Source organism: Micromys minutus, assembly GCF_963924665.1.
Source record: "Micromys minutus genome assembly, chromosome: 2".
In the NCBI taxonomy this organism is placed as follows: domain Eukaryota; kingdom Metazoa; phylum Chordata; class Mammalia; order Rodentia; family Muridae; genus Micromys; species Micromys minutus.
In genome coordinates this window covers 86252470-86279737 of record NC_137971.1, presented here as the reverse complement: position 1 = coordinate 86279737, position 27268 = coordinate 86252470, and the positions used below count along the sequence as shown (strand labels likewise).

The 27268-nt window shown below is 41.9% G+C and overlaps 1 protein-coding gene across 1 annotated transcript; it reads left to right on the top strand.

Annotated features, from left to right (window-relative positions):
* Window positions 1-683: 683 nt before the first annotated feature.
* On the top strand, window positions 684-18929 carry WEE1 (WEE1 G2 checkpoint kinase). Its single transcript, XM_080910868.1, has 11 exons — window positions 684-1765; window positions 3489-3694; window positions 4599-4659; window positions 4767-4939; window positions 5653-5774; window positions 9145-9291; window positions 11114-11209; window positions 12012-12097; window positions 15650-15820; window positions 16023-16168; window positions 17634-18929. The coding sequence occupies exons 1-11, from the start codon at window positions 1199-1201 to the stop codon at window positions 17788-17790; spliced, it is 1932 nt and encodes a 643-aa protein (XP_080766994.1). The 5' UTR covers window positions 684-1198; the 3' UTR covers window positions 17791-18929.
* Window positions 18930-27268: the final 8339 nt, after the last annotated feature.

The following is a 27268-nucleotide window of genomic DNA, read 5'->3' as shown; positions in this document are numbered from 1 at the left end:
TAGGAACACACTCGTAATGTAAACAGATTAAATTACAGTTCGTAAGGTTGTGGAAACTATTTTTCCTGGATATTATGAGACAGGACCATTACACAGCAAAGGGGTTTCGAACAACTTCTGTTCCTCCTGCCTTCGTTTCCAGACTGTTGCGATCACAGGTGTGCGCGCCAGCACTCACCTGTAACACTTCGGTTTTGTTTGTTTTTTTCCCTGGGACCAATCAGTTTGGTCACCACATTCTCACGTGTTAAGAAAATAAACATAAACACTACGAGGGTGGGCATTCGGGCTCGTGGCAGGACCAATTACCACGGGTGAGTCTGGCTGTGAGGGACACAGGACTGGAGAGGACACCTCAGAGGACACTCCTTTAGCCAGCGTCCTAGTCCAGCAGCTCGTTATCTTAGTTCCGCGCACCGCAAGGTCCAGAGCTGGGTCACTGTTTCCGGCACAGACCGCCACTCTGGAACGTGACTGACCGCAGCCACGCCCAGAACGCCCCAGGGGTCGGGCATCAGAACGTGGGGCTGGGCCAGGCTTCTAGGCATCCCCAAAGGCTTCACGGTGCCCGGATGCCTCGGAACTCGGCGACAGGGAGGCTGACCCACGCCCAGCACTCGGCAGTAGACGCGCTCCTCACACCCCTCCTTGAAGGGCGGCTCCCGTCAGGCTCCGGTGGGCTACACCGAGACTCTGGGCGGGGTTCTGTGCCATCGAGTCCTACTGATTGGCTCTCGACGCCGCGACCCGCCCAGGACTGGCGGCGCGCCTAGGCTGTGGGGCGGAGCCAGCGAGTTCCCGCCAAAATCGCGTAGCCCGTTCCTCCCCCGAGGGCTACGTCGCGCTCTCCCTGTTTTTTCAAACCGGGGCTGGGCGGGGATTGGTGGGCTGGGCCCTCACGTGGTTAACGGTCGCGGGAAGCGGAGGAACGCGAACTTGCGGAGACTTGGGCCAGCGCTGGACAAACCAGTCTCCGCTGGACATATCGCGCCGTGGCCGTCACCGTCGCCGCGTCGGGAGCTTGGCGGGCCTCGGAGTCGCCGCCGCTGCCGCCACTGCCGCCCGCTGCAGCCTCAGCCCGGCGCTCCCGATCGCACGTGGCGGACCCGCCCCCTGGGCCAGCGGCGACCTGGACACCGCCAGCCTGTGCTCGCCCGTCCTCTGTTCTCCGGTGCTCCGCCGTGACTGCAGCCGGGAAATGAGCTTCCTGAGCCGACAGCAGCCGCCGCCCACCCGCCGCGCCGCAGCCGCCTGCAGCTTGCGGCAGAAGCTTATCTTCTCTCCAGGCAGCGACTGTGAGGAGGAAGAGGAGGAGGAGGAGGAAGGCAGTGGCCACAGTACCGGGGAGGACTCGGCCTTCCAGGAGCCCGATTCGCCGCTGCCCTCTGCACGCAGCCCAGCCGAGGCCGAGCGCCGCCGCCGCTCGCCCGGCGCGGAGCCCAGCAGCCCGGGAGAGTTGGAGGAGGACTTGCTGCTGCGGGGCGGCGGGGGCGCGCAAGCGGCGGGTGGAGGCGCCGAGGGCGACTCTTGGGAAGAAGAGGGTTTCGGCTCGTCGTCGCCCGTCAAGTCACCAGCGACCGCCTACTTTCTGGGCAGCTCGTTCTCGCCCGTGCGCTGCGGCGGCCCCGGGGATGCCTCCCCGCGGGACTGCGGGGCTCCGCAGGCCATGGAGGACCCCTGTTCGCCGCAGCCCGACTACCCGAGCACCCCTCCGCATAAGACCTTCCGTAAGCTGCGCCTATTCGACACGCCGCACACTCCCAAGGTAATGGAGGGGGCGGAGAAGCCCGCTCCGGGGCCTTTAAAAAAAAAAAAAAAAAAAAAAAAAGGCCGCCGCGCTGCAGCCTTGCGCGCCACTGCCGGGGTTCGGTTACATAACCGCCCCGCCGCACCCCGCTCGCTGCCCTGCGCTGCCATTCAGGGGAAAAAAAAAAGTTGGCAGCCCCCTTATTCTGGCTCTGCCCAGAAGTTGTCGGTTGAGATTATGTAACTGAACAATGGGCCTGGTCTGTAACTCCGCCGCTTTACAAAGGGCCTGGTTCCCTCTGTCCAGGTGGTTGTGTGTTTGGCCCCGGTGGCGCGGTGTGCTGGGATGCCGGATCGCTGCTGGCCACCTGACACTCGGAGCCATATGCTGCCTGTTAAACCCGGTGTTCGGGCCTGTAATTTTGGGGGCACGGATAGAAGGAGTTAGGTTTATTAAAGGTTTTATTCCAACTCCTTCTGGTTCCGTGTTATATGGCATTAGAGATTCTGCGCTTCGTTTTGGGAGTTGTCTCTGCGTTTACAGTCGTGAACTCATCATAAACATTCCAGGTGGCTTTTGATTGGCTTTCGGTATTTAGTTAGGGAAGCTTTGTGTTTATTCTGAGGTTTCCCCTGTGGTTTTGTTGGCTTATGTGTCAAAACTAGTAAGTCTTAAAGAAGTGTGTATTCGGAACCCGCCCGGAATAGCCCGTGAAATGCATACTGTCATTGATAATGCTTGAGAAGTCACAAAAAAATTAAAAGTAGACAATTCCCCAAATAAAGACACCTGTAAGTTTAACACTTGAAATAAGCTCCTCTTTTTTGAGACAAGGTTTCTCTGTAACAACCTTGGTTGTTCTGGAACCCACTTTGTAGATTAGGCAGGCCTGGAACTCGAGATCCTCCTGCTTCTGCCTACCAAGTGCTGGAACTGAGGGCACGCTACCATGCCCCTCGAAATAAACCTTTTAAAGGGAGTCTAGTCATTGATTTCCATTCAACCTTAGTCATAAATCTCGAGTATACAGGTGTTTTTGTGCTTTGCTATTTTATAGGCTGACAGGCCCAAGGCACCATCCCCCTTAGTAAGGGGAGGAGTCCAACGAAGTAGCCTTCAAAAGCCTACTAGAGGTGGGCAAGGGAATTTTTTTTTTTTTTAAATGAGAGATTGTTTTTATTTTTAGAATGTTAAAAGAGCCTCTTAATTTCTAGCCACTGATAGGAACTTTTTTGTAGTTAAGTCACTTCCTTTTTAGGATTAAGTACCGGTTTTTACTTTCTTTTACACCTAAGTAGTTTGTATTCAACCTGACCCCTAAGTCAGCCACTGTTTATTTTACTTGGAGTATGACTAAGGCGTGTGTGTTGCTCCCTCCCCTGTTCTTTTCCGAAGTCGGGTAACAGAACCTCTCCCTGCATGGGTTCTAGTACAGAGTTTCATCCACACATTTAGCCACTTAGAAAGGCAAGTTGGGGGCTGGAGAGATGGCTCAGTGGTTAGAGCAATGACTGCTCTTCCAGAGGTCCTGAGTTCAAAATCCCAGCAACCACATGGTGGCTCACAGCCATCTGTAATAAGATCTAATGCCCTCTTCTGGTGTGTCTGAGGACAGCTACAGTGTACCTACATATAATAAATAAATAAATCTTAAAAAAAAAAAAAAAAAGGCAAGTTGGAGGTTATATTGAGAAGACTATCCAGAAGACTAGATCCTAAGAATTGTATTTCCCTTTCCTAGAGTTTGCTTTCCAAAGCTCGAGTTATCAATTCTAGTTCTGTTAAACTCCGGGGTTGTTCTCTATTCATGGACACAGAAGAATCAGGAAAAAGAGAATTTGACACACGGCAAACTCCTCAAGTGAATATTAACCCCTTTACTCCGGATCCTGTATTGCTTCATTCCTCAGAACAGTGTCGTGGGAGGAAGAGAGCATATTTTAATGAGTAAGTATAATTCCGTTTCTCTGTACACCTAAGGTGTAGGTTTTCCTTGTATTAACTAGCATTTAGCTCTCAGGAGACAATAATCAGCGGTGGGAAAGAAGTGGTCTGAGATGGGAAAAGAATAGGAAACCGTGATTTCTATGACTGAAGAGGTGGCTTAGGTGTTGAGCTCTTGCTGTTCTTGGGGTTTAGTTCTCAGCACTCATGTAGCAACTCATAAATGGCTGTAACTCTAGTTCCATCCAGGGGATCCATTGACCCTTCTGACCTCTTCAGGCACAAGGCATGCGTATGACTTTCGTGTCCACAAAACGCTTATATACAATTTTTTTTAAAGTTTAGATTTCTTGCCATATTTATGGTGTCAACTAATGTGAGAGTGGTTACTACATTTATTTTGTGTCCGAGGTTCACACATGTGGGGGTTAACTTTTAGGAGTTTGGTTCTCCTTTCACTGTGTTCAGGTGTCAAGCAGTAGCTAGAGCCTTTATCTTCTGCACCAGTGTTTCTCAACCTTCCTAATGATTTGACCCTTTAATACAGTTCTCTTGTTATGGTGACCCCTCAACCATAGTTATTTCGTTATTTCATAACTAATTGTGTTACTGTTAAGCATTGTGATGTGCGTATATGATATTGAGAGCCACTGTTGTCTCGATGTCCAGAGATTTCATGTCTAATGCTTTAATTTCTGTCTGTGTGACGGCAATCTACTTAGTGAGCTTATCTCAGTAGGGACTTTTTTTGTTTTTCATCATTTGAGTCAAATTTTAGGGTTACAAAATGAAATGCTTTCTCTTTTGTTTGTACCCATCAAAAATGTGTTTCACTCTATAGTTAGTAGGTAAGGTTTTTAGTCTCAAGTTGATGTTTTGGTAAAACCCACATTTTTTTTTTTTCCAGTTCCTCTGAAGACATGGAAGCCAGTGATTATGAGTTTGAAGATGAAACAAGACCTGCCAAAGTAAATAACTTTATTATTTAAAAAAGTCATTATATGTCTGCATGCTAAGGTAGAATGATATTTTCAAGTTTCATATCTTTGTATTATACATGAATATCCTTTTACAGAGAATTACAATTACTGAAAGCAATATGAAGTCACGATATACAACTGAATTTCATGAGCTGGAGAAAATTGGTTCTGGAGAATTTGGTTCTGTATTTAAATGTGTGAAGAGGCTAGATGGATGCATTTATGCCATTAAACGGTCAAAAAAGCCATTGGCTGGCTCTGTTGATGAGTATGTATTAAACATTTTTTCTTTTGTTTTCTATCCCCTTTGTTATTAATAAATAGTATAGTTTTAGGTAACCAAACTCCTAATGCTTTTATTTTGTTTTAAGCTTTTTAAAATTTTCATTTATTTGAGTACACTGTTACTATCTTCAGACACACCAGAAGAGGACACCATTACAGATGGTTTTGAGCCACCACGTGGTTGCTGGGAATTGAACTTAGGACCTTTGAAAGTACAGTTAGTGCTCTTAACCACTGAGTCATCTCTCCAGCCCCTATTTATTTTTGTTAAAGGTTTATTTTATGTATATAAGTACACTGTAGCTGTCTTCAGACACACCAGAACAGGGCATCAGATCCCATTACAGATGGTTGTGAGCCACCATGTAGTTGATGGGAGTTGAACTCAGGACCTCTGGAAGTCCATTGCTCTTAACTTGTAAGCCAACTAACTCTCCAGTACCCTAATGGTTTTATGTAGCTCAGACTAGCCTGGGTGAGCTCACTGTGTACTGATGATTTTGAATCCCCATTCTCTTGTTAGGGTTAAAGTGTGTGCCACCATGCCAGTTTGTGTATAATTCTTAGTTCTTTTAAGTAGTCACCTTTTAGCATAGTGATAGTTTTAAAAGGCTGGGTTTACTTTATGGTGCTTCAGATAAATTGGTTACTCCTGAGTAGAAATGACTTAGCATCTTATTCACATGGTTCTTCTAGGCAGAATGCTTTGAGAGAAGTATATGCTCATGCTGTGCTTGGACAGCATCCCCATGTGGTTCGCTATTTCTCTGCCTGGGCAGAAGATGACCATATGCTTATACAGAACGAATACTGTAATGGTAAGTGATCTCATCATCATTCATAATAAGCACCACGGGAATATTTATTACAGTCTTAGGTTCTTTCCCCCCAACCCCGGGGAGAGGGGCATTTCCTCATGTGTTAGGATACATCCCTGGCTCCCTCTTTGCATGTGTGTGCGCATGTGCTTTTAAAATTAAAAAAAAAAAAATTATGTGCACTGGTGTTTGAGGATGTCTGATTCTCTGAAATTGGAGTTGCATACATTTTTAAGATGGCTGGGAATTGAACCGGTGTTCTTAAGATAGAGATTTACTAGATAGCCCTGGCAACATGAATTTTGAGTTGGAAGCTTTGTTCCTTCTGTGACATCTTCATGCCTCAGTAGTAGAACCTGTTATTTTGTTTATATGCCTTTCATTCAATACTGAGCTTCTTGAGAAGACTGTATACTGGTTGCCTTGCTGTGTATACTTTGGTATTCCCTAGCACATAGAATAGTTTATGGGTGGGCACACAAGAACGATTGTCTTATTTTTACCTTTAGTTGTACAAGGATGCCAAGAGATTGGCAATTATAATAAATTCATTTGATCTGTTTTGGAGGTTAGAAAGTCTAAGAACGTGGTATCAGCATCTGAGATGGTCAGTCATGCTGTATTTTTCCATGTGGAGTGTAGGTTTTACTGTGTGGTCCTGGATGGAACTCTATAGTTTCCATGGCAAATCTCATGTTAATAATCTTTTCCTTTGTGGTACTAGGAATTGGACTGAGAGCCTTTTGAATGCTCTCAAGTGCCCTACCACGGGTGTGTTTGTGTGTGTGTGTAATATTTTGTTTTGTGATTGCTTTTACTAAGCAGTTACCCAGGGTTGGCAAGACTTGATTTTTTTTTTTTTTTTTTTTTTTTTTTTTTTTTTTTTTGTTGATGTTTATGAGTACACTGTTGCTGTCTTCAGGCACTACAGCAGAGAACACCAGATCTCATTACAAGATAGTTGTGAGTCACTATGATGTGGTTGCTGGGAATTGAACCCAGGACCTCTGGAAGAGTAGTCAGTGCTCTTAACCCACTAAGCCATCTCTCCAGCTCTAAGACTTGATCTTATATTTTATCTCAAATTTTCCAGGTTTGTGCCACTAGACCAGATTTAATTTAACATAAACCATTCTTGAAGGTACAGCCCTGTTTATCTTTTATTTGGACCCAGTTTTTAGCAATTGACTTTGGGAAACACATTTAAATCATAATGATGATGTTTTCAATGAATACTTACTTGTATTTAGGTTTCTCATTTGGTGTGCTTCTGACATTGATGTTAGCTGCTCATAAAAAAGTACAGAGTCCATCTAAATTTAGCCATTTCTTGAAGATATTCTGAACTCTTGCTTCATTCTCACCATCTGTCCAGTCTAATTTACTGCTATAATTCATTAATACTTACATTAAGTAAGTGCCTTAAGGTTTTTGCTGTGAAGGGACACCATGACCAAGTGATGGTGAAAGAAAACAGTTCATTGGGCCTGGCTTACAGTTTCAGAGGTTCAGTCTATTATCATCTTGGTTGGAAGCATGGCAACATCCAGGCAGACTTGGTGCTGGAAGAGCCAAGAATTCTACATCTTGATCCAAAGGTGGCAGCAGGAGACTGTCTTCTACTGGCAGCCAGGAGGAGGGTCTCTCGAATTGGGCAGAGCTTGAGCATAGGACCTCAAAGCCCACCCCCACAGTTACACATTTCCTTCAACAAGGACACCTCCTAATAGTGTCACTTCCAGTGGGCCAAGCATTCAAACACATGAGTCTTATGAGGGCCAAATCTATTCTAACCACTTGCAGTAAGTTATGTTTTTTTCAAATTGTCTATATGCTCCCTTACCTCAATTTAAACAAAACAGGAAAATAAAGGTCAGCTTTGTATAGCTTTTCACAAGTCTTTCACCTTCCTTTTTTATTAAACCTTTACCAGAAGATCTGAATCCTGATTTGTATAGGAATCTGCTAGAATTACAAGCTACTCTTTTGTTTTTTGTTTTTCAAGACAGGGTTTCTCTGTGGTAGCCCTGGAACTTTCTCTGTAGACAGCTACAGAGATCCACTTGTTCTACCTTCTAATCACTAGGATTAAAGGCACATACCACTACATTCTGACTAAATGTACCTTTTTAATACATAACAGATTGTTTTTATTTTTAAATTGTTTCCATAAAGATTAGAGAAATGTATGGTTTAGGAGGCCATGGAGATGGCTCAGTAGTTAAGAGTGCTTGCTGGCAATAACAGGCACTAGAGTACACATTTCAGATCTCTACAATAAGGTGGACTTCCTGAATATGCCTGGGCTTCTGGTTTGCAGCAAAGCAGAGAAAATATGAATGAATCCTGGGTTTTAGGAGAGACAAAGAAATGGGTGGAGAGACACCCACATCCTTTTCTACTTCCAGATGTGCACACATAATGAGCGTTCACCTGAACATGAACATAAGTCATCAATACTTATAAAAGTATAAATCTATCTTTTAAAAAGAGACAGATGGGGTATACTCTTTAATTTCAGTACTCTTGAGTTTGTAACCAACCAGGGCTACATAGAGACCCTATTTCCAGAAAAAAGAAATGTAAGGGGTTTTTTTTGTTTGTTTGTTTCACAAATAACAATCTAATAGTTGTAGATCAATAAGTGATGTGGGTGATTAAAAACTTTCACCCTTTTGTGGTTTAAATCAGTTTCTTATCTAGAGACTGGATTGTGCTTTGTAGCTCTATCTGGTCTATAACTTGCTATGTAGACTGGGCTGGCCTTGAACTCACAGATAACGAACTGCTAGTCTCTCCCTCCAAAGTGCTGGGATTAAAATTTGTGTAAAATGACTTGGCTCTTGATCCACTCTTAGGAGTTCCCCCATTTCACTTAAGAAATGTACATTCAAGCCTACCCGGCCCTACCCCCTCAGAAAAAGAAACTGACAATTCTGAGAAAATGAACAAAAGTTGGTTGCTGAGGTTGAGTTAAAAGAAAATTTAAATTGTGTTTTCCCCCAGTGCTGAGAATTGAACCTAGGATCTATACATGCTCAGCCAGCATTGCATCCTGCCCTTAAATTTTGAGACTGTCTTACTTAGTAAGTTGTCTGGGCTAGCTAACCTTAAACTTATTTTGTAACCTAAGCTGGGCTTAAACTTGTGGTCTTCCTAACTTAGTCTCCCAAAAGCTGGGAGTATGTACTTTATCACCAGGCCTAGCATTTAAATTGTATTCTCTATAATTGCACATATATTTCATACTAAAACAATAAATAAAAGTTGAAGCGAGAGATTCTATTAAATATCATTGTCTGGGTTCAGAATTGCAGTTCAGTATAGAAAGAAGAAAAACTGAAATGTTTAATTTTTCTGTCTCTATTAGGTGGGAGTTTAGCTGATGCTATAAGTGAGAACTACAGAGTCATGAGCTACTTCACTGAAGTAGAGCTGAAGGATCTCCTTTTGCAAGTTGGCCGGGGCTTAAGATACATACATTCAATGTCTTTGGTTCACATGGATATAAAACCTAGTAAGTATTACAGGTGCTTTAGCCGTGTTGTTTGGGACCTGGATATAGGAAATGAAGTACTTGATTTTAACAATGTGAAAGCATCGTGAAAGAGTAGTACTGCTTTTCATTGATTACTTATTAGTGTTTTATGACGGGAGTACTAAACAACCCCAACACTGGCCCAAGTCTTTCATAGTTGGTCTGTTTACATTGGCATCTGTTTCAGGATCATGCTGTACATCTGGTTATAGCACAGGTTTTCTCTTGCTACTTTTTCTTTAATATTTTATGTTCACTGGTGTTTTGCTTGCATATATGGCTGTGTGAGGATGTCAGAAGCCCTGAAACTGGAGTTACAGGCAGGTCTGAGCTACCATATGGGTCATGGGAATTGAATTCTGGTCCTCTGCAAGAACAGCCAGTGAGTGCTCTTAACTGCTGAGCCATTTCTCCAGCCCCTCTACTTCTTAAAAATGGTAGATTTAATCCTATAGATAAGCTTCTGTGTTTAACTGATTGCTTTCTTGTATTTTTAGTTTCTGCCTTCCTTATGCTTCCTAAAGTTAGAAAGGTTAATGAATTCAGACTAATAATAGCAGGCGAGGTGCATTTCTTATTTAAAAACAAAACCAACCACCAACATAACAAAGCTAACTACCTGGGTGTGGTGGTACACTCTCTTAATTCTAGCGCTCAGGAGGCAGAAGCAGGTGAATCTGTAAATATGAGGCCAGCCTGGTCTACAGAGCAGCAAAGTATGTTCTAGTACAACCTTAAAAGTAACTTATTTTACTGCTTCTGTCTGCTATCCTAGGTCTAGTCCTGGAAGCTTCTAGCCTCTGTACAATCTTATCTGGCTTAGAATGTTTTGGCCTCTGAGACTTGACACTTGATGCTGAATAAGCTCACCCCTTCCTAGTTGGGTTTTTTTGTTTTTGTTTTTTTTTGGGGGGGGGGTAAGATTTATTTATATGAGTACACTGTGTAGCTCTCTTTCAGACACACCAGAAAAGAGCATCAGATCCCATTACAGATGGTTGTGAGCCACCATGTGGTTGCTGGGAATTGAACTCAGGACCTCTGGAAGAGCAGTTAGTGCTCTTAACTGCTAAGCCATCTTTCCAGGCCTCCTAGTTCTTTTTGTTATCTGGTTAGTTTGTTCAACTCAGCTGTTCTGACTCAAACTCTTCTCTAAGCTGACTGATTCAAGCTTGCGTCTCTCTTGGCATCTCCTGAATTGCTCTGCTTCGCCTCATACTAACTTTGGCAATCTTCTGTCTTGTACTCATTCTCTGGCTTATTCTGTGTTCATTTGTGTCTAGCTTGTTTTTCTGCAAACTGTCTCAGTAAGACTGTCCCAGTAAAACTGCTTTCTCTCTCGCTCCTCTCTGCACTGTTCTCCTAAATAGCTTTTTGGAGATTTGAACAGATCCTATTCTGTTCGAATCTTTCTCTGATTTGACACTCTGTCTGCCACACAATTAAACATCACTTTCAAACATGGGTGTTTCCTTCTACAAAGTAACTTTACCTTCATGCTTGGAATTAAAGGTGTTTCTCTCAATGGCAATGTTACCACAAGTTGAGTTCAACAACAAACCAATACACAGGTGTTATCAGGGTCAAAGTCTCCCGCTGTCTGAGGAGTCATATTTATGCTCCTTCATCACAAGTTCTTCTAAGTGTGTCTACTTCAGGAAAACATTCTCTCACGTGTTTTCTTTAGCAAGACATCCGTTTACTTGTGTGCTCCAGCAAAACACCATTTGACATAACTTTTCAAAGAACTTGAAATTTCCACTTCTGCTTTGTTTGTTAAATATATTTATTTATTCAACAGGTAATATTTTTATATCTCGAACCTTAATCCCAAATGCTGTCTCCGAGGAAGGAGATGAAGATGACTGGATATCCAACAAAGTTATGTTTAAAATAGGTAAAATTATTTTGTTAACTATTATGATAACTTAAAATTAAGAAGGGTTGTTGATGAGGGGTGGGCATGTACATAGGTGTAGTGTGGGCACGGTGGGAAAGATTGCCACAGCATGTGTGGATGTTAGGGACAGGCTTAAGTGTTCTCATATGCTTGTTTCAAGGTGGGGTCTTTTGTTTGCTGTGCACTGCTATACCAGGGTAGACAGCCTGTGGACCCCTGGGATCTTTTTTTTTTTTTTTTTTTGTCTATAGCTCCCATCTTGATGATATTCTGGGTTTGCAGACATGTGTTCCTGTCTTGATTTTTACATTGGATCTGGGCATATGAACTTTGGTCCTTTTTTTGTGAGGCAAACATTTTATCCATTGAGACATTTTCATAATACCTTTTGAGTGTTAGTCTCATGTGAGTGCACCACTGGATACTTGGTGCCCAAAGAGGCCAGGAGAAGCATCAGATCCCCAGGCACTAAGTAACAAGTAGTTGTGAGCTACTGTGTGGATGCTGGGAATGGAGCTTTGGTCCTTAGCAAGAACATCAAGTGCTTTTGTCTGTGAGCTATCATCTCTGTAGACCCTGTTTATATCCTAGGTATACAAGTATTCCAGCTCTGCTTCCTTGAGCTTGTTGTGTAGCCCAAAAAGCTGAGAATTCTGTCTCTACCTTGAATCCTAGGATTATAGGCATGTATTGCCAAGGTTAGTTTACATATGCTTATAATAGATATAAAGTCAGGGCTTTGTGCATGTTAGTTAAGCTGTCTACTAACTGAGCTACTGTACTTTTCTAATACCGCCAGGTGATCTTGGGCACGTAACAAGAATCTCTAGTCCACAAGTTGAAGAAGGTGATAGTCGTTTTCTAGCAAATGAAGTTTTACAAGAGGTAATTTCTTCCTCCTTGGATTATAGTATTTGCCTTGTACAGTTGACAGAAGGCTAGATTCTAATATGTTGAAAATTAAGTAAGTAGTATACTAAAAATAGAAAATCTAAACTATCTGTGAGGGATTCTCATGGCATTGCAAGTTGTTCCTTTCACTACCAGTGGAACTTCAAAGAACTTCTAGCCTTTCTAGAGACCAAATTGTCACTATATTGATATTTCAAAATCACATTTTTAGCTGGAGAGATGGTTCAGTAGTTAAGAGTACTGGCTGCTCTTCCAGAGAACCCCAGTTCAATTCCCAGCATCCACGTGGCAACTCACAATTGACTGTAGCTTTAGTTCCAGAGGATCTTGCACTCTTGTACAGAACCAGTGCACATAAAGAAGTAAATCACATTTCCATTGACCTAGAATTTTTAGTTCCAGAAGTTTTTTCTTATAAGAATAATCATGTAGACATAGGGAACAATGGGAAATGCTGTACTTACTATGGAAATTAAAGGTAATTATAATGTTTATCACATAAAGTCTAATGTAGGCTCCTTGCTCTTATGTCCATGCACACTGGTCTGCCTTATTGAATGCATGCATGTGTGATGCTTGTTACTTCTGCAGTTATATTGTTTGCGTATGCATCTCCAAAGCCTTGAAACTTGCTCCTGAGTATATGTCATAGGCAACTGATAAACAGCATCTATTTGTAGATCCATTTTTTATTATTGGATTATTTTATTTACATTTCCAAATGTTGCCCTCTTTTACAGTTTCCCCTTCCAAGTTCTTCATATGGAATGCTTTAAGTAGGGCCTAATGGGCTATGCTAGTAGTAATATGGAAGACCTTGTTGCTGAGAGTGATTTGAACTGTACAGACCTGGCCCAAGAGGTTTCAGTGGAGAAGAATTTCAGTATGTGGCATAGAAACTGTTTTTGTGGTGTTTTGGTGAAGTATGTGGCTGTTTCTTTTCATTGTCCAAAAGATCTGCCTAAGGCTAAGGTGAAAAGACTTAAATTTCTTTGAAAAGGAAGGTCTCAAAACAGCCTGGTATAAATTCTGTTGTGTGGTTGCACTCACTCTTGTAAAGAGTCTTTAATGAAAAGAAGCAAGTTGAGAAAGGAAAAATAGAAAATAGATGGTTTAAGTATTAAAGGGGCACCAGGAAGAGGAAAAGAGCTGAATCCTATGTTCTAGAAGATAGCAGATTAAGGAAGTGGGACTTTGAGGCAAGATCCCACCCAGCTAAGTATAGGTCCAGGCGTGCAATTAAAGCTGGTTAACTGGAGCTAAGAATTTGTTGGTGATTAAGGAGAGACCAGCATTACTGAGGTGAAATCTTTTGGGAAGTATTTTCTGAGAACACAAAGAAGCTGCGTTCCAGAGACAGCCAAGGTTGTACCTCATGCTGCAGCTGTACTTAGTAATGTGTAAGAGTCACCCAGGTAGTACTGGTTTTGAAGGTATGAAGAGCCGCTGAGAAGCCATGCAAGACCATTGATGAAGGTGCAGCCTCAATTATAGTTGATGGCCCAGGATGGAAGGGATCATACAAAGGATTTGAGGCTTGGCACCAGGAAGAGAGCCTATGAGACGCTATTGGTGAAGCCTAGCTGCAGTTGAAGACTCCAGCATATATTGTAGATGCCTGAACCATGGGCTAACCACCACCAGCAGTAGTGGAGTGTGTCGATCAGAGTTCGACAAAGGGCAGAGCTGGAGAAGTGATGCAAGGCTTTTGGAGCCCAGAAGATCATGTGTGGATCTCAGACACTGGAACAAAAAGTTGTAATGTTGAAGTTGCCTTGACGACTCCAAGATGTTCAAGATGCCAGAGCTGTTGGATACCTGCTGATGAAAGCTGCTAAGAGGGAATGGGACCAACCCAGGAGAAAGAACTTTGTTGCAATTAACAAAGATGAGAAAGGAGTGATCTGAAGACTACTTGATATCAGACATGACAATGCAGAGTTTGGAGTTTGCCCATCTGGTTTCCTGTTTTGCTTTGGGGATTACAATTAAGTGATTGGATCTTAGAAGAGACTTTGAACTTTGGACTTTTAACATTGTTGAGACTGCTTTAGATTATGGGGACTTTGGAAGTTGATCTAAATGTATTTTTTATTGTGCTATGTCTAGGTATGGCCCACATAGACTTACGTGTTTGAACAAGCCTATGGGGCCAGGGAGTAGAATGTGGTAGTTTGAATATGGTTGGCCTAGGGAGTGGCATTATTTGAATGTGTGTCCTTGTTGGAGGAAGAGTGTCACTGTGGTCATGGGCTTTAAGCCCCTCCTAACCATGTCTTCTCCTAGCAGCCTTCAGATGAAGATGTAGAACTCTCAGCTCTGCCTTTACCATAGCTACTTCCACCCTGATCATAATGGACTGAACCTATGAATCTGTAAGCTAGCCCCAATTAAACAAGTTGCCTTTACAGCAAGCAGTAAAACACTAAGACAACCTTACATCCATTAGAGGACTAATACTATCCAAAATATACAAAATATACTCAAGTTAGACTCCAAAAACCAAAATAACCCAATTATAAAATGGGTACATAGCTAAACAGAATTCTCAACAGAGAAATCTCAAATGGTAGAGAAACACTTAAATGTTCAACATCCTTAGTAATCAGGGAAATGGAAATGAAAGCGACCCTGAGATTCCACCTTATACCAATCAGAATTGTTAAGATCAAAAACTAAAGTGACAATACATGCTGGCGAGGATGTGGAGAAAGAGGAACACTCACCCTCCATTGCTGGTGGATTGCATACTGGTGCAATCACTCTGGAAATCACTGGTGGTTCCTCAGAAAATTGAAGACAGCTATAGTACTCCTGGGCAAATACCCAAAAGATGTCCACAACACCACAAGGACACGTGCTCATAGCACTCCAGTATGAACATAGCATGCTTATTTGTAATAGCCAGAAGCTAGAAACAACCCAGATGTTCCTCAAGCAAAGGATGGATATAGAAAATGTGGTTCATTTGCACAGTAGAATACTCTTCACTATTAAAAAATGAGGATATCATGAATTTTGCAGGGACCAAGCCAATTCAAACTCAGTTGGTTTTTGAGGGAGGATTAAAGACAATATAGTATGACCCCCAGCATGTGTTAAGGAGGGTTTTTACCTTTTTTTCAGTCTGCTTTTATACCATTATAGGTACATGCAAAGAGTAAGATCAGTCCTAAGTCAAAGCACAAACAAAGGTCCCATGATCAAGATGACCAAGATCTTAAGCTTACTCTGGTCCTAGCCCAATGTCAAATTCTTGCCAATATCCTTGAAGCAGCACCAAAAGTGCTCCACATTGCAGGCAGATGGATAGAACTAGTAAATGTCGTAACCCAGACCCCCCACCCCCACCCCCGTATACTATTTGTAGTTTCATCATCTTTCTACATTTAGCAGCTTATTTTCTGAATAGATGTTAAATATGGCATTCAAAAGTTTGATTTTTTTTTTTAAGAGATCATCATGGTGTGCAGTCTATTATTTTGGTTATTACCTTAACTTTTTTTTTCTCTTTAAATTTTACAGAACTATAACCATCTACCGAAAGCAGATATTTTTGCTCTTGCTCTCACAGTCATATGTGCTGCTGGTGCTGAACCCCTTCCCAGAAATGGAGACCAGTGGCATGAAATCAGGCAGGGTCGGTTACCTCGGATTCCACAAGTGCTTTCCCAGGAGTTGACAGACTTGCTCAAAGTGAGTGCTACACTTGGGAAGTGCTTTATTAACACCTCGGCATTTTACTAAGTAGGTTTTGTTTGTTTTGTTGTTGTTGTTGGTTTTTTTGAGACAGGTTCTCTAAGTAGCTCTGGATTTTCTGGGAACTCCAGAGTGCCGGGATTAAAGGTGTGTCCCATCACATGTGGTGACTCTAAGTATTTTGCTTTTGTTTTTTTAGGTTATGATTCATCCTGATCCAGAGAGAAGGCCTTCAGCAATGGTGCTGGTGAAGCATTCAGTGTTGCTGTCTGCATCTAGAAAGAGCGCAGAGCAGTTACGAATAGAATTGAATGCTGAAAAATTCAAAAATTCTCTTTTGCAGAAGTAAGGAGGGTCATTATTATTGTTATTGTTGTTTTTACTCTACCCTTTTCATTGATTCTCAGATTTTTAGAGATCATTTAGGGTTTTGTCAAACTTTGTAATTTTGTGTGAGAGCCAAGTGAGGTAGTGACTCAGGTAAGGTTTATCACATTAGGACCTGAGACTGGATTCCCCAGCCCACTTGTAAAACACTGGGCATGGAGACTTGATAAGAATATTTAAAAATGTGTTTGCTTACATGTTGTCATTATTTCTAAGCTCTAAATCATGGTAGAACCTAAATCAGTCTGTAACATTTCTCTCAAGAGTCTCACCAAAATTGTTTCCCTATAGCGTGTATTTATTGTGGGAGGTCAGACTACAACGTTTAGAAGCCTATTTTCTCCTTCTACTTTCACCTCGGCTTCTCTAGGGATTAAATTTAGTCTGTAGACTTGTGTGACAAGTATCCTTGCTTACTATCTCAAAGGATTCTTATATTTGATCTGAGGGACTTGGCAGTTTCCGAAAGCTGGTTACAAAGATAAAGTTGATCAAAAACGTTTATTTGTATGTGTGGTATGCATGTGTATACATCTATACAGAATTCAAAAAAATTGTTTTTTTTGTATTTTTTTTTTTTTTTTTTTTTTTTTTTTTTTTGTTTTGTTTTTCTTCAAGACAAGGATTCTCTGTAGGCTGGCCTCAGAGATCTGCCTCCTTTGGTTCTGTGGTCAAACGTGTGCACCACAATACCAATCTTAATTTTCTAGATAGGGTCTCTCATTGAGCCTGGAGCTTGCCAGTTCAGCTAGATTGGCTGTCTGAGAAAGCCCTCAGGATTTCCTGTCTGCTTCCCAACTCCAAGATTACAGGCATGTGCTGCTACACCCATACTGCATCTCACCCTCATAGCTGAAGACCATATGTATGGCTCTACTACTGAGCTAAGTCCTCAACCCCACCCTGCTTTCTTCATGGGTGTTTGGAGGGGGGTCCTCATACTTGTGCAACATGCACTTTTTTACCCACTAAGCTATCTTCTCATTCCTATTTTTATTTTTTTTAATTACACTTCATTTATTTTTGTGTGTGTTTGTGCACATGCCATGTTTTGATCTTATGGTATGAATTCTGGCCACCACACTCAGATTATCAGGCTGGATGGCAGGTGTTCTCACTGATGAATCTTACCATCCCCAGGTGTGTCAGTCATATACCTTACCGTGTATCCCATAATCGTCAGTCCCAATGGGTTGGCTCTTCCTACTCCAATCACTAGTTAAGAAATAGGTTTCCCTGCAGCCTGACCTTGTAGAGGCATTTTCTCAATTGAGGCTTCCTCCTCTCTGACTCTAGTTTGTGTCAAATTGATATAAAACTAGCCAGTACAACATTTCAGTTTGTATTTGGCCTCTTAGACTCTTTCCATAGAATTAATGCAGTGGGTAAATTAAAGTCTTACTTCCTCTTTTTATTTTTGTAGAGAACTCAAGAAAGCCCAAATGGCAGCCAAAGTTGCAGCTGAGGAACGGGCGCTCTTCACAGATCGGATGGCCACTAGATCCACCACCCAGAGTAATAGAACTTCTCGACTTATTGGAAAGAAAATGAACCGTTCTGTCAGCCTTACTATATACTGAACTGCTCACATTTCCCAGCCCCTTCCCACTCGAAAACAAAAAAAAACTGACAAGAGGAAGCTAGGTTGAAATCACTGCTAGAATCCACTTTGCAGTTACTTTGCCCATTGGTATCACTTTTCCTAAAATGCCTTTTATACTTGTGAATTACAGTTGAGAGCTATTTTCTGACTTGGCTCTATCGGGCTTTTGTCTCATCTTCCCGTCTGTCTCTTGTGGGATGTCAGTCACTGTTGGCTGCTCCAGCCTCTGTGGGTGAGCCACTGAGGTGGTGTGCTGCTTCTCATTCACTGTTGCCGAGTGATGGAAGGTGTCTGTCCTTGTTAGGACTGCAGAAAGGACTCAAAGGGCTTTACTGCAAACATTCTCTTCAAAAGGGAGATGCTCAGAGACTCAGTACCACTCAGCCTCCAATGTACCTGTGTCACTCTTACGTTCCTTTTTCTATTGTGAATTATACTTGTATATCCAACTGGGAGCACTTTAGGCATCATGTGCGCCATGGGATGGTCATTCTGTGGAAGCCTTGCCTTGTGAATTTGCTGCTATTTTAGTTTCCTCTTGCTGTAAAACTAGCATTAAACAATCATTGTTGTTAATAGGCTTTCTTTCAAAACAATTATGTGAAATATGTGGCTGCTCTTCATGAAAAGCAGCTTTGCCTCTTCTTTGGACTTCGAAGCTAGTGCATTAAAATGTGCACCTGCCCCTCCCTGTTTGAATGCTGTATTAATGTAGTATAATTATTACTGGTTTTGTACATTTTTCTTATAATGTCCTCTGACTTTAAAAACATGTTTCCTTCCTCCTGTCAAGTCTTGTACTTGGTTGTATGGTTAGCCTATTTTTAAATGTTTTGCCCAGTTTCTCTTCAATATGTGTGTATATAAACTGATCTTGGTAATACTGTACATAGCTGTTTAAAATACCAGAATGACTTCTGACTATTTCAAGTTTTTCACAAAATACAATTTACCTGTGATTAGCCATTTGACTAACAATGTTTGGCTAGTCGATTTTGCCCTCCAAAAGTGGGGGGGAATGTCTCATTTGTTTTCCTATTAACTTCGGTCTGAAACACATTTGCACTTGTCTGTTTGACTTGTGTCTTAACATTGACTGGTGTATTAAAAGTCATTCTGTGCTTACCTTAATTGTCTAAATCTTCACTGTGCCTGTTTTCTACTTTATATCACCTCACTGCTCATTATAGAATGTGGATTAGTGTATATAACTTGCTAGGGGCAGAGTGCACTTCCTCTTGGTTGCTGGCTCTTTGACATAGGTTCTCACCTTATAGTCTGGGGTGGCCTGAAACCTGGCTGCCTCCTCTAAATCCCAGTGCTGGACTTAGAACTCCAGTACCTAGTCTGATGCAATATGGAACTTTAATGATGTGCTTTAGTACACGTTATAGCTTGATCTCATGAAAGTTTTGTTTTTATCAATACAAATAATTTTTAAGCATATCACATGATCATACACATGACACTAGAAATGAGGTGTAAATTTAAAGGTTCAGGTTAAGTGGATAAAATATGCAACTCATAGCTTTCTAACTAGTTTGAGTCACAGAAAAGCTTATTATAGTGTTAAGAGACTGACTTGTGTGTACATTTGTTTGTGCAAAACACAACCCAGGGCCAAGCACTCCTCTAAACATCCAACCCAATTTACTTTTAAATACGTCTTAGGGTTTTACTGCTGTGAACAGACCCCATGACCAAGGCAACTCTTACAAATGACAACATTTAATTGGGGCTGGCTTATGGGTTCAGAGGTTCAGTCCATTATCATCAAAGCAGGAACATGGCAACGTCCAGGCAGGCATGGTGCAGGAGGAGCGGAGAGTTCTGCATCTTCATCTGAAGGCTGCTAGCAGAATGCTGACTTTCAGGCAGCTAGGATGAGGGTCTTAGAGCCCACACCCACGGTGACACACCTGCTCCAACAAGGTCACACCTCCCAACAGTGCTTCTCCCTGAGCCAAGCATATACAAACCATCACAGGCATACACACAAATAAATAGATAAATGTAATTTTAAAAATGATTAAGTGCTAGGAGAGATTACTCAGCAGTTAGGAGCACTTTTGCTCTTGCAGAGAACTGGGGTTCATTTCTTTGAACCCACATGGCAGCTCACAGTTTTCTGTAACTCCAGATCCATGACATCTAATGCCCTCTTCTGATCTCTGGCCACCATGTGCACACATCGTGTAGATATGGGGAAGCAAAACACTCATTGATAAATTTGTATGATTAGTTTGATTGCATGTATATATTTGTATCATGTGAATGCTTGATTACTGTGGAAACTAGAAGAGGGTATCAGATACTGTGGAATTTGTTACAGATGGTTGTGAACTACCGTGGGTAGTGCTGGGAATCAAACCCAAGCCCTTTGCATGAGCAATAAATATTCTTAACTAGTGACTCATGTTTCCAGCCCCCTAAAAATTGGGGGAATTATTATTTTTTTTTTTTAATTTTGTTAGCCAGGAGGAGTGGTGGTGCATGCCTTTAAGTACAGCACTGGGGAGGCAGAGGCAGGTGGATCTATGTGAGTTCGACACCAGCCTGGTCTACAGAGCAAGCAAGATCCAGGATGGCCATGGTGACAGAGAAACCCTGACTTGGGGGAAAATAATATTTGTTTACTAGGGACTAGGGATAAAATGCGTACCAGAAAAAAAATGATGCTAAGTTATTAACTGTACCCCTTTAGTTTTGAACTAATGTCTTTAAACTTTTTGATACATTTATTTTGTGGGATGGGGGAGGTGCTCAGGTACTATGATGTTTGTGCCTGTGTAGGTCAGAGTGCTGCCTGCAGAAGTCAGCATGCTTCCTCCATCATGTGGGTCCTGGAAATTGTTCTCAGGTCTCCAGACTTGGCAGTGAGCACTCTTAACCACCAAACAAGCCCCAAGAACAATTTTCAAGCTTTGATTTTTTTTTTAATATACTTTGTTCCAGAGGTAAAAAAATTATGGAATTAACAGTGTCCAGGCTGGATCAAAAACCTGAGTTCAATCCCAGAACTCTCAAAAAAGCCAAGCATAGTGATGTGTTCTTGGGGCTTGCTGGCCAGTGAGAAACTTCCATCTTCAAAATCATGGTCAATGTTACCAAAGAAATGACAGCTCAAGTTGTCTCATTGCAACATGTGTGTGAGCAAAAACACCTACACTCAGACACACACACACACACACACACACACGGTGTGGACCTAACTATCAGGGGTATCAGGAGATGTCCCAGTGGTTAAGATCTTTTACTGCATTTGCAGAGGACCTGAGTTTAATTCATATCAGCTCACAACTGCCTCTAACTCTAGTGCCCAGGGATCTGACTTTCTTCTTGCTTCTGTGCAACAGAAATACATTATATCCTTAAAAGAAAAAACAAAACAAAACAAACAAAAAAAAAAAACCAACCAAACCCACCCTAAACTAAAACTAAAATTAATTAACAGTTTTAATGTGCTTGTGTCTGCATAAATAAGTGAAGGATCTGAGGTAGCAACAAGGGTATAAGATATCTGGGCACTGGGGTTACAGATGAGACACCTTATGTGGGTGTAGTGTTGGGAACCGAATTTGAGTCCTCTAAACACAACATGTGTTCTTAATCTCTAACCTACTTGTGAACTTGCTTTTTCTTTTTTCTTTTTTTTCTCAGACAGGGTTTCCCTGTAGCCCTGGCTGTCCTGGAACTCACTCTGTAAACTAGACTGCCTCTCAACTGCCTCTGCCTCCCAAGTGCTGGGATCAAAGGTGTGTGCTGCCATCTTCACCTGGCCTGTGTGAGACGTTTTCAAGCAATTTGTGACATAGTTAAAAGCCATTTCGGAAGAGGAGTCATGAGAAAGGTTTTGGATGTTGTGATGATCTTAAGTGAAGCCTGGGACTAGCACCATTGAAATGATTTACAGAGTGGGTCTTTCCTCTCGAACCTAGTAGAATTGTTAGAAGTTTCTTAAAAACAGCCCATTTCTATTTTAAAAACAAATAAATGGAAGATGAGGACATAATTGGAACTGTCCCTCTTCCAACATTTAACGTTTTGAAGAAACTTTGGAGAAGTACTCATCTGAACATCTTTGAACTTCTTTTATTCTTTTCTTTCTTTTCTTTTCTTTTTTTTTTTTCTTTTCTTTTTTTCTTTTCTTTTTTTTTTTTTTTTTTTTTTTTTTTTGTGGCAGATGTTCCTAATTTTCAATGCAGTTCAAAGGTCTGTGGAGTAAGGAGAAATGACTGTATATGCTCTAGGAAGATTTACCAGGAAAAGATGACATGATCTGTCAAAACTTCATTAAGCTAAAAGTCTGGGAGACCTCAGCCATTCCAGCCTACAAAGAAAATTACCTTGAAGAAGCAGAATTCATATTGTTTAGTTTTGTATAGCTAATAAATATTTCAAAGACCAAGTATTTGACTGCTGACATTCTTATGGCATGAAATGGGTTCAGGGTACAATAACTGGATGATTTCCACGAAGGGGTCACTTTTGTGAAGGCAAAAAGGCTGGAGAGATGGCTCAGCAGTTAAGGGGACTCAAGTTTGGTTCCCAGCGCAACATTGGGTAGCTGATAACCTGTTAAGTAGCGCTCCAGGGCCTCTGATGCCCCCTATTGGCCTCATTGGGCACATATACATAGACAAGCAGGAAAACACACACACATATACATTTAAAAAATAAACATGGAGGTTCAAACCAATTAGGAATAGAAACTAAATAAGTAGAGAGAATTTCAACTTCGATATCGCTGTGCTTTCTCTGGATGTGTGGATGTTAATAATGAAGGAACAATTTGGGAATTCTTCCCATTAGCATTGCAGACCACAAAAGTTGGAGAAATTGATTAATATAAAGAGGATTCAAAATGACCCAAAGGTCCACGAAAGTATCTAAAGTTTATTAGATCTTTGATGAGCCAACACTGCGGGCAGTAGGCTGTGTGTAAAGAGAAGCTAGCAATATAGAGGCAGGTCCACATCTTCAAGAAGCATAGCTAAGGAGAGGACCTAGAGGGGGATCTAGTGTGACCCTCAACGCTACCATGTAGTGTTTGACAAGTGCCTTCCTCATAAGAACTCAATGACAAGTCACCATCCTAGACAAAAGTCACGCTCTGATCCACAAGAGATAAGATGGATGTCTAAGTTACACAGCTGTAGTGTCAGGGTTCAGACAGACTGTTGGGTTGAAGCACTCAGCACAAGTCAAAGCAAGTCCTGTGAGCATGACCAGAACGGGGAATCCCTGTGGAAAACGAACTGGGAAGTCAGAGAGGAATCCCAACTCGAAGCCCTCTCTGCAGCTGGAATTGTGCCATCAACGGAAGAAGCCACCACAGGGACAGAGGAAGGTGCTCCTGGAAGCAACGCTGTAGGAAGGGATGCTGCACAGTTCCTCTGCCACCTTTCTCAACGGGGGGGGGGGGGGGGGACAGGGTGTGGAAATTTCCCTGGATACACCCATCTCATCTCTTTAAAGGAGTTTTTTGTTTGTTTTTTTGTTTGTTTGTTTTTAAATTGTAACTCTAAGAATTCCACAATGCATCTTGATCATTTTTTTTAAAAAAAAGATTTATTTATTTTAAACTAAAGAGGGCATCAGATTCCATTACAGATGGTTGTGAGCCACCATGTGGTTGCTGGAATTGAATTCAGGACCTCTAGGAAGAATAGTCAACTGTCTTAACCATTGAACCATCTCACCATTGCCCTGACTGCTGAGATTAAAGGTGTGTACCACCACCACTACCTGGGTTGTTTTTGTTTGTGTTTTTGTTTTTTTTTTGTTTTTGTTTTTTTTTTTTTTTTTTAAAAAAAACCCATTATGACCAATTTTTGTCTCACATAACTCCTGGTTGTAGACCCATCCACTAGGGCATGGTCAATATACCGGCGGCCACACTCTTAAAGAAAACGGACTGAGTCAGGGCTGAAAAGATGACTCAGTAATTAAAAGCACTCACTAGAGGATCTGAGTTCATTTCCCCGCACCCATGTTTGGTGGCTCATGGACTGTACAGCTCTAAGAGGATTCATCTGTACTTATGTTCATACTCAAATAGAGACACACATACACATACAATAAATTTTTTACATTAAAACCAACTCTCCCAACATCTATTTATTGCCAACAGTTCCTCAGTTGAAAGTGAGGCTGAGCATGCACATTCTCCATGCTGGGGTTTTGTCTGGATGGGGATTCTGTATATTGTTATAACCACTGTGAGTTCATATTTGCAGCTGTCTGGTTATGTTTGGTCATCTTGTTGTGGTCATCTACTGTTTCTGGCTCTTACAGTCTCCTCCCCCACATTCTTCCTAAATGATCCCGGAGCCTTGGAGGGAAGGATGAGATATAGATGTCCCATTTAGTGATGAGCACTCTGCAGTCTCTTAGCCTGTTCACAATGACCAGTTGTGGGTCTCTGTGATGGTTACCATCTACTGCAAAAAACAAGCTTTTCTGATGAAGGCTGAGAATGTAATGATAAGTCTTAAGGAGCTGGTTTACTATTATGTACATTTAGCAGAATAATAGCTCATTTTCCTCAAGTCCTCTGACTTATGTAGTCATGTGTTCTTGACCCTGATAATGGTATCAGACATGGGTTCTGTCTTTCGAGCAGGCCTTAAATTCAATTAGAAAGTGACTGGTTAGTCGCATAACATTCGTGTCATTATTGCACCAGTCCATACATCGTAGGACAGACATGATTGTGACTCACAATATTCACAACTGGGTAAGACTGATGCTCACTTGTCTTCTCTAGTAACACACACAGCACTATGAAAGCTGATCAGTAGTGATGGAGTTTCCAGGTCAGAACCAGCCTGATTTCTCCATGTTCTATGACTAACTATGCTGTCTTCAGCAATAGGGTCTTGTCATCACATTCTGGAGGGTAACCAAAAACAACGGCAGTAGCCTATAATGTTTGGAGGTCTGTGGGATCTCATTAGCCAACAACTCAGTTAATACATTCCTGGCACTGACCAGCTGGTTTGGTACAAAGTCATTATTTGATATTCTTTTGTGTCTAGGAATATTATTCTTCTCCTCCAATCCCACCAAAATGTGTGTGTGTTTGTATGTGTATGTTTGGAAGCTTTTACAGTAGAGTTTCATATGACTTTTCCAAAGGTCTTTGATGTTCTTTTTTGAATATTTCATACATGTATATGACTTTTTAAAAAAGAATTATTTATTTTAGGTATATAAGTACACTGTAGCTGTCTTCAGACACACCAGTAGAAGGCATCAGATCCCTTTACATATGGCTGTGAGTCACCATGTGGTTGCTGGGAATTGAACTCAGGACCTCTGGAAGAGCAGTCAGTGCTCTTAACCTGTGAACCATCTCTCTCTATCCCCCGACATTTTTTTTTTTTTTTTTTTTTTTAGTTTACTCCCGCATCTACCTCCAGATCTTCCTGGATCTACCCTGCCATGTTCCTCTCCAACTTCATATTCTCTTTTTCTTTCTCTCTCTTTTAATCCATTGGGTTCAATTAGTTCTAACCATATGAACACGGGTGTGGTGTCATCTCATGTAGCCAATGTATCAATTGCCACACTGTTGAAGAAAACTGACTCTGATTGAGAAGTTATCACCTGTCAATAGCTCTTCAGCTTCGAGATAGACATGGTGGTACATGCATTTAGTCCCAGCACTCTGGAGACAAAGGCAGGCAGATCTTAGTTCAAAGCCAGCCTGCTTTACAGAGCAAATTCCAGGACAGCCAGGGATGCATAGAGAAAACCCTGCTTCAACAACCCCACTCCCAAAGATCTTCAGCTAGTAGTGAGGCCTCATGTACCCCCTCCCATCCGTGCCGGAATGTTGGCTGGCTTGATGTCTTGCAGGCACCTGAAGCTTCTGTGAATTTAACCGAGTGGGCAATGGTCCTGTCAGTCAGAAGACACTGTTTTGTCCCAGTTCTCTTTGGCCTCTAGCTCTTAAATTTTTTCTGCACCCACTTCTTTCTGACATTTTCTGAGCCTAACATGGATCTTCCACTTTTGGCTGGGCACCTCCACAGAACAACTGCACTTTGACCAGTTATGAGCTCTGTGTGTATACTGTCTACTGCACAAAGATGCTTTTGTGATGAGGACTGAGATCTGCATTAGTTTCTGAGTACAGAGATATTTAAAATTTTTTAAATGTGTGTGTGTGTGTGTGTGTGTGTGTGTGTGTGCATTTGGGTATCTGTACTTGAGTGTGTGAAATGCCCTCCATAGGGGCTGGGAACTGAACTCAAGCCCTTTATAAGATCAGGATGTGTCTGCTGGACCATTTCTCTACCCCTACCCTTAAAGGAGCTTTTATAACTTAGGAAAATTCACACTGTTGTGAGGTATTCAACCAGAAAAGGCTGCTCATACATGGGTTTAAACCAATAGAAAGTCATTATTAGCAGGCTGGTAAACAACTATACTGAGTGTTTTGGATCCCAGTGTAGCACTGAACCTTTCTCAAGGTGAGCTTTATTTAAGCACACACACACACACACACACACACAAAACCAACAAACCAAACCAACAACAGCAACAACAACAAAAACCACATTCTGGGTTGATATACTTCAATTAACAGGAACTAGAATTAGCTAGAAGCAGAAGCCAAAAAACAAGGTTAGTACATGTTGAGATTTCCTCAGAACTATGGACTTTGATGGACTAGGTGTTTGTTTTGCTTTCGGCAGGTGGTGCTGTCTACTTGCTAAGTTTTACTCTGGATGGACGGCACTTCCATCATGGATTTGGTTGTGTCAAGGTCTCAAGGCCTACTAAGGACTGGGGCCCAATCAGTATATAATTGATCAGAAAAAAAACCAGCAAGCAAACTTACATATGATTTTACTGCGGCACACTGAATCCTAGATCTTAAAGATAGGCAGGAGAGTGGGTTCAAGGCCAGCCTAGGATACATCAGCTCCTGTCTCAAAAACACTGCAAAATAAGAATAATATGAACAAGGTATCTCCTCCACGTTCCCTGTGTGCTCAGCAAGTACACACACTGAGGTGAATGTGCCTGACATTCCCTCTCAGTCTTGAAAGGTGAGGAAGGGCCTTGCCAAGAGGATCGGCTTTCTACGAGTGTCAGGGTGAGTGAGCCTTAGGACTTTAGGGGTGAGAGTTCAGCATGTGTGGAATAAACAAACCCATTAATGTACAAGTCACCATTATTGCTAAGGACACTTTCACTCACTCTGCTGGCCTCGCGTTTTCCATTCTGGGCTTTCAACTCTGCAATAAATAAATTGTATTGGGATTCTATGCCTTGTGGTGTTTCTGAAGACAGCTACAGAGTACTCACATACATAAAATAAATATTTTTAAATGATTTATTTATTTTATGTATATGAATATACTGTTGCTATCTTCAGACACACCAGAAGAGGGCATTGGGTCCCCACTGCAGATGGTTGTGAGCCACCATGCAGTTGCTGG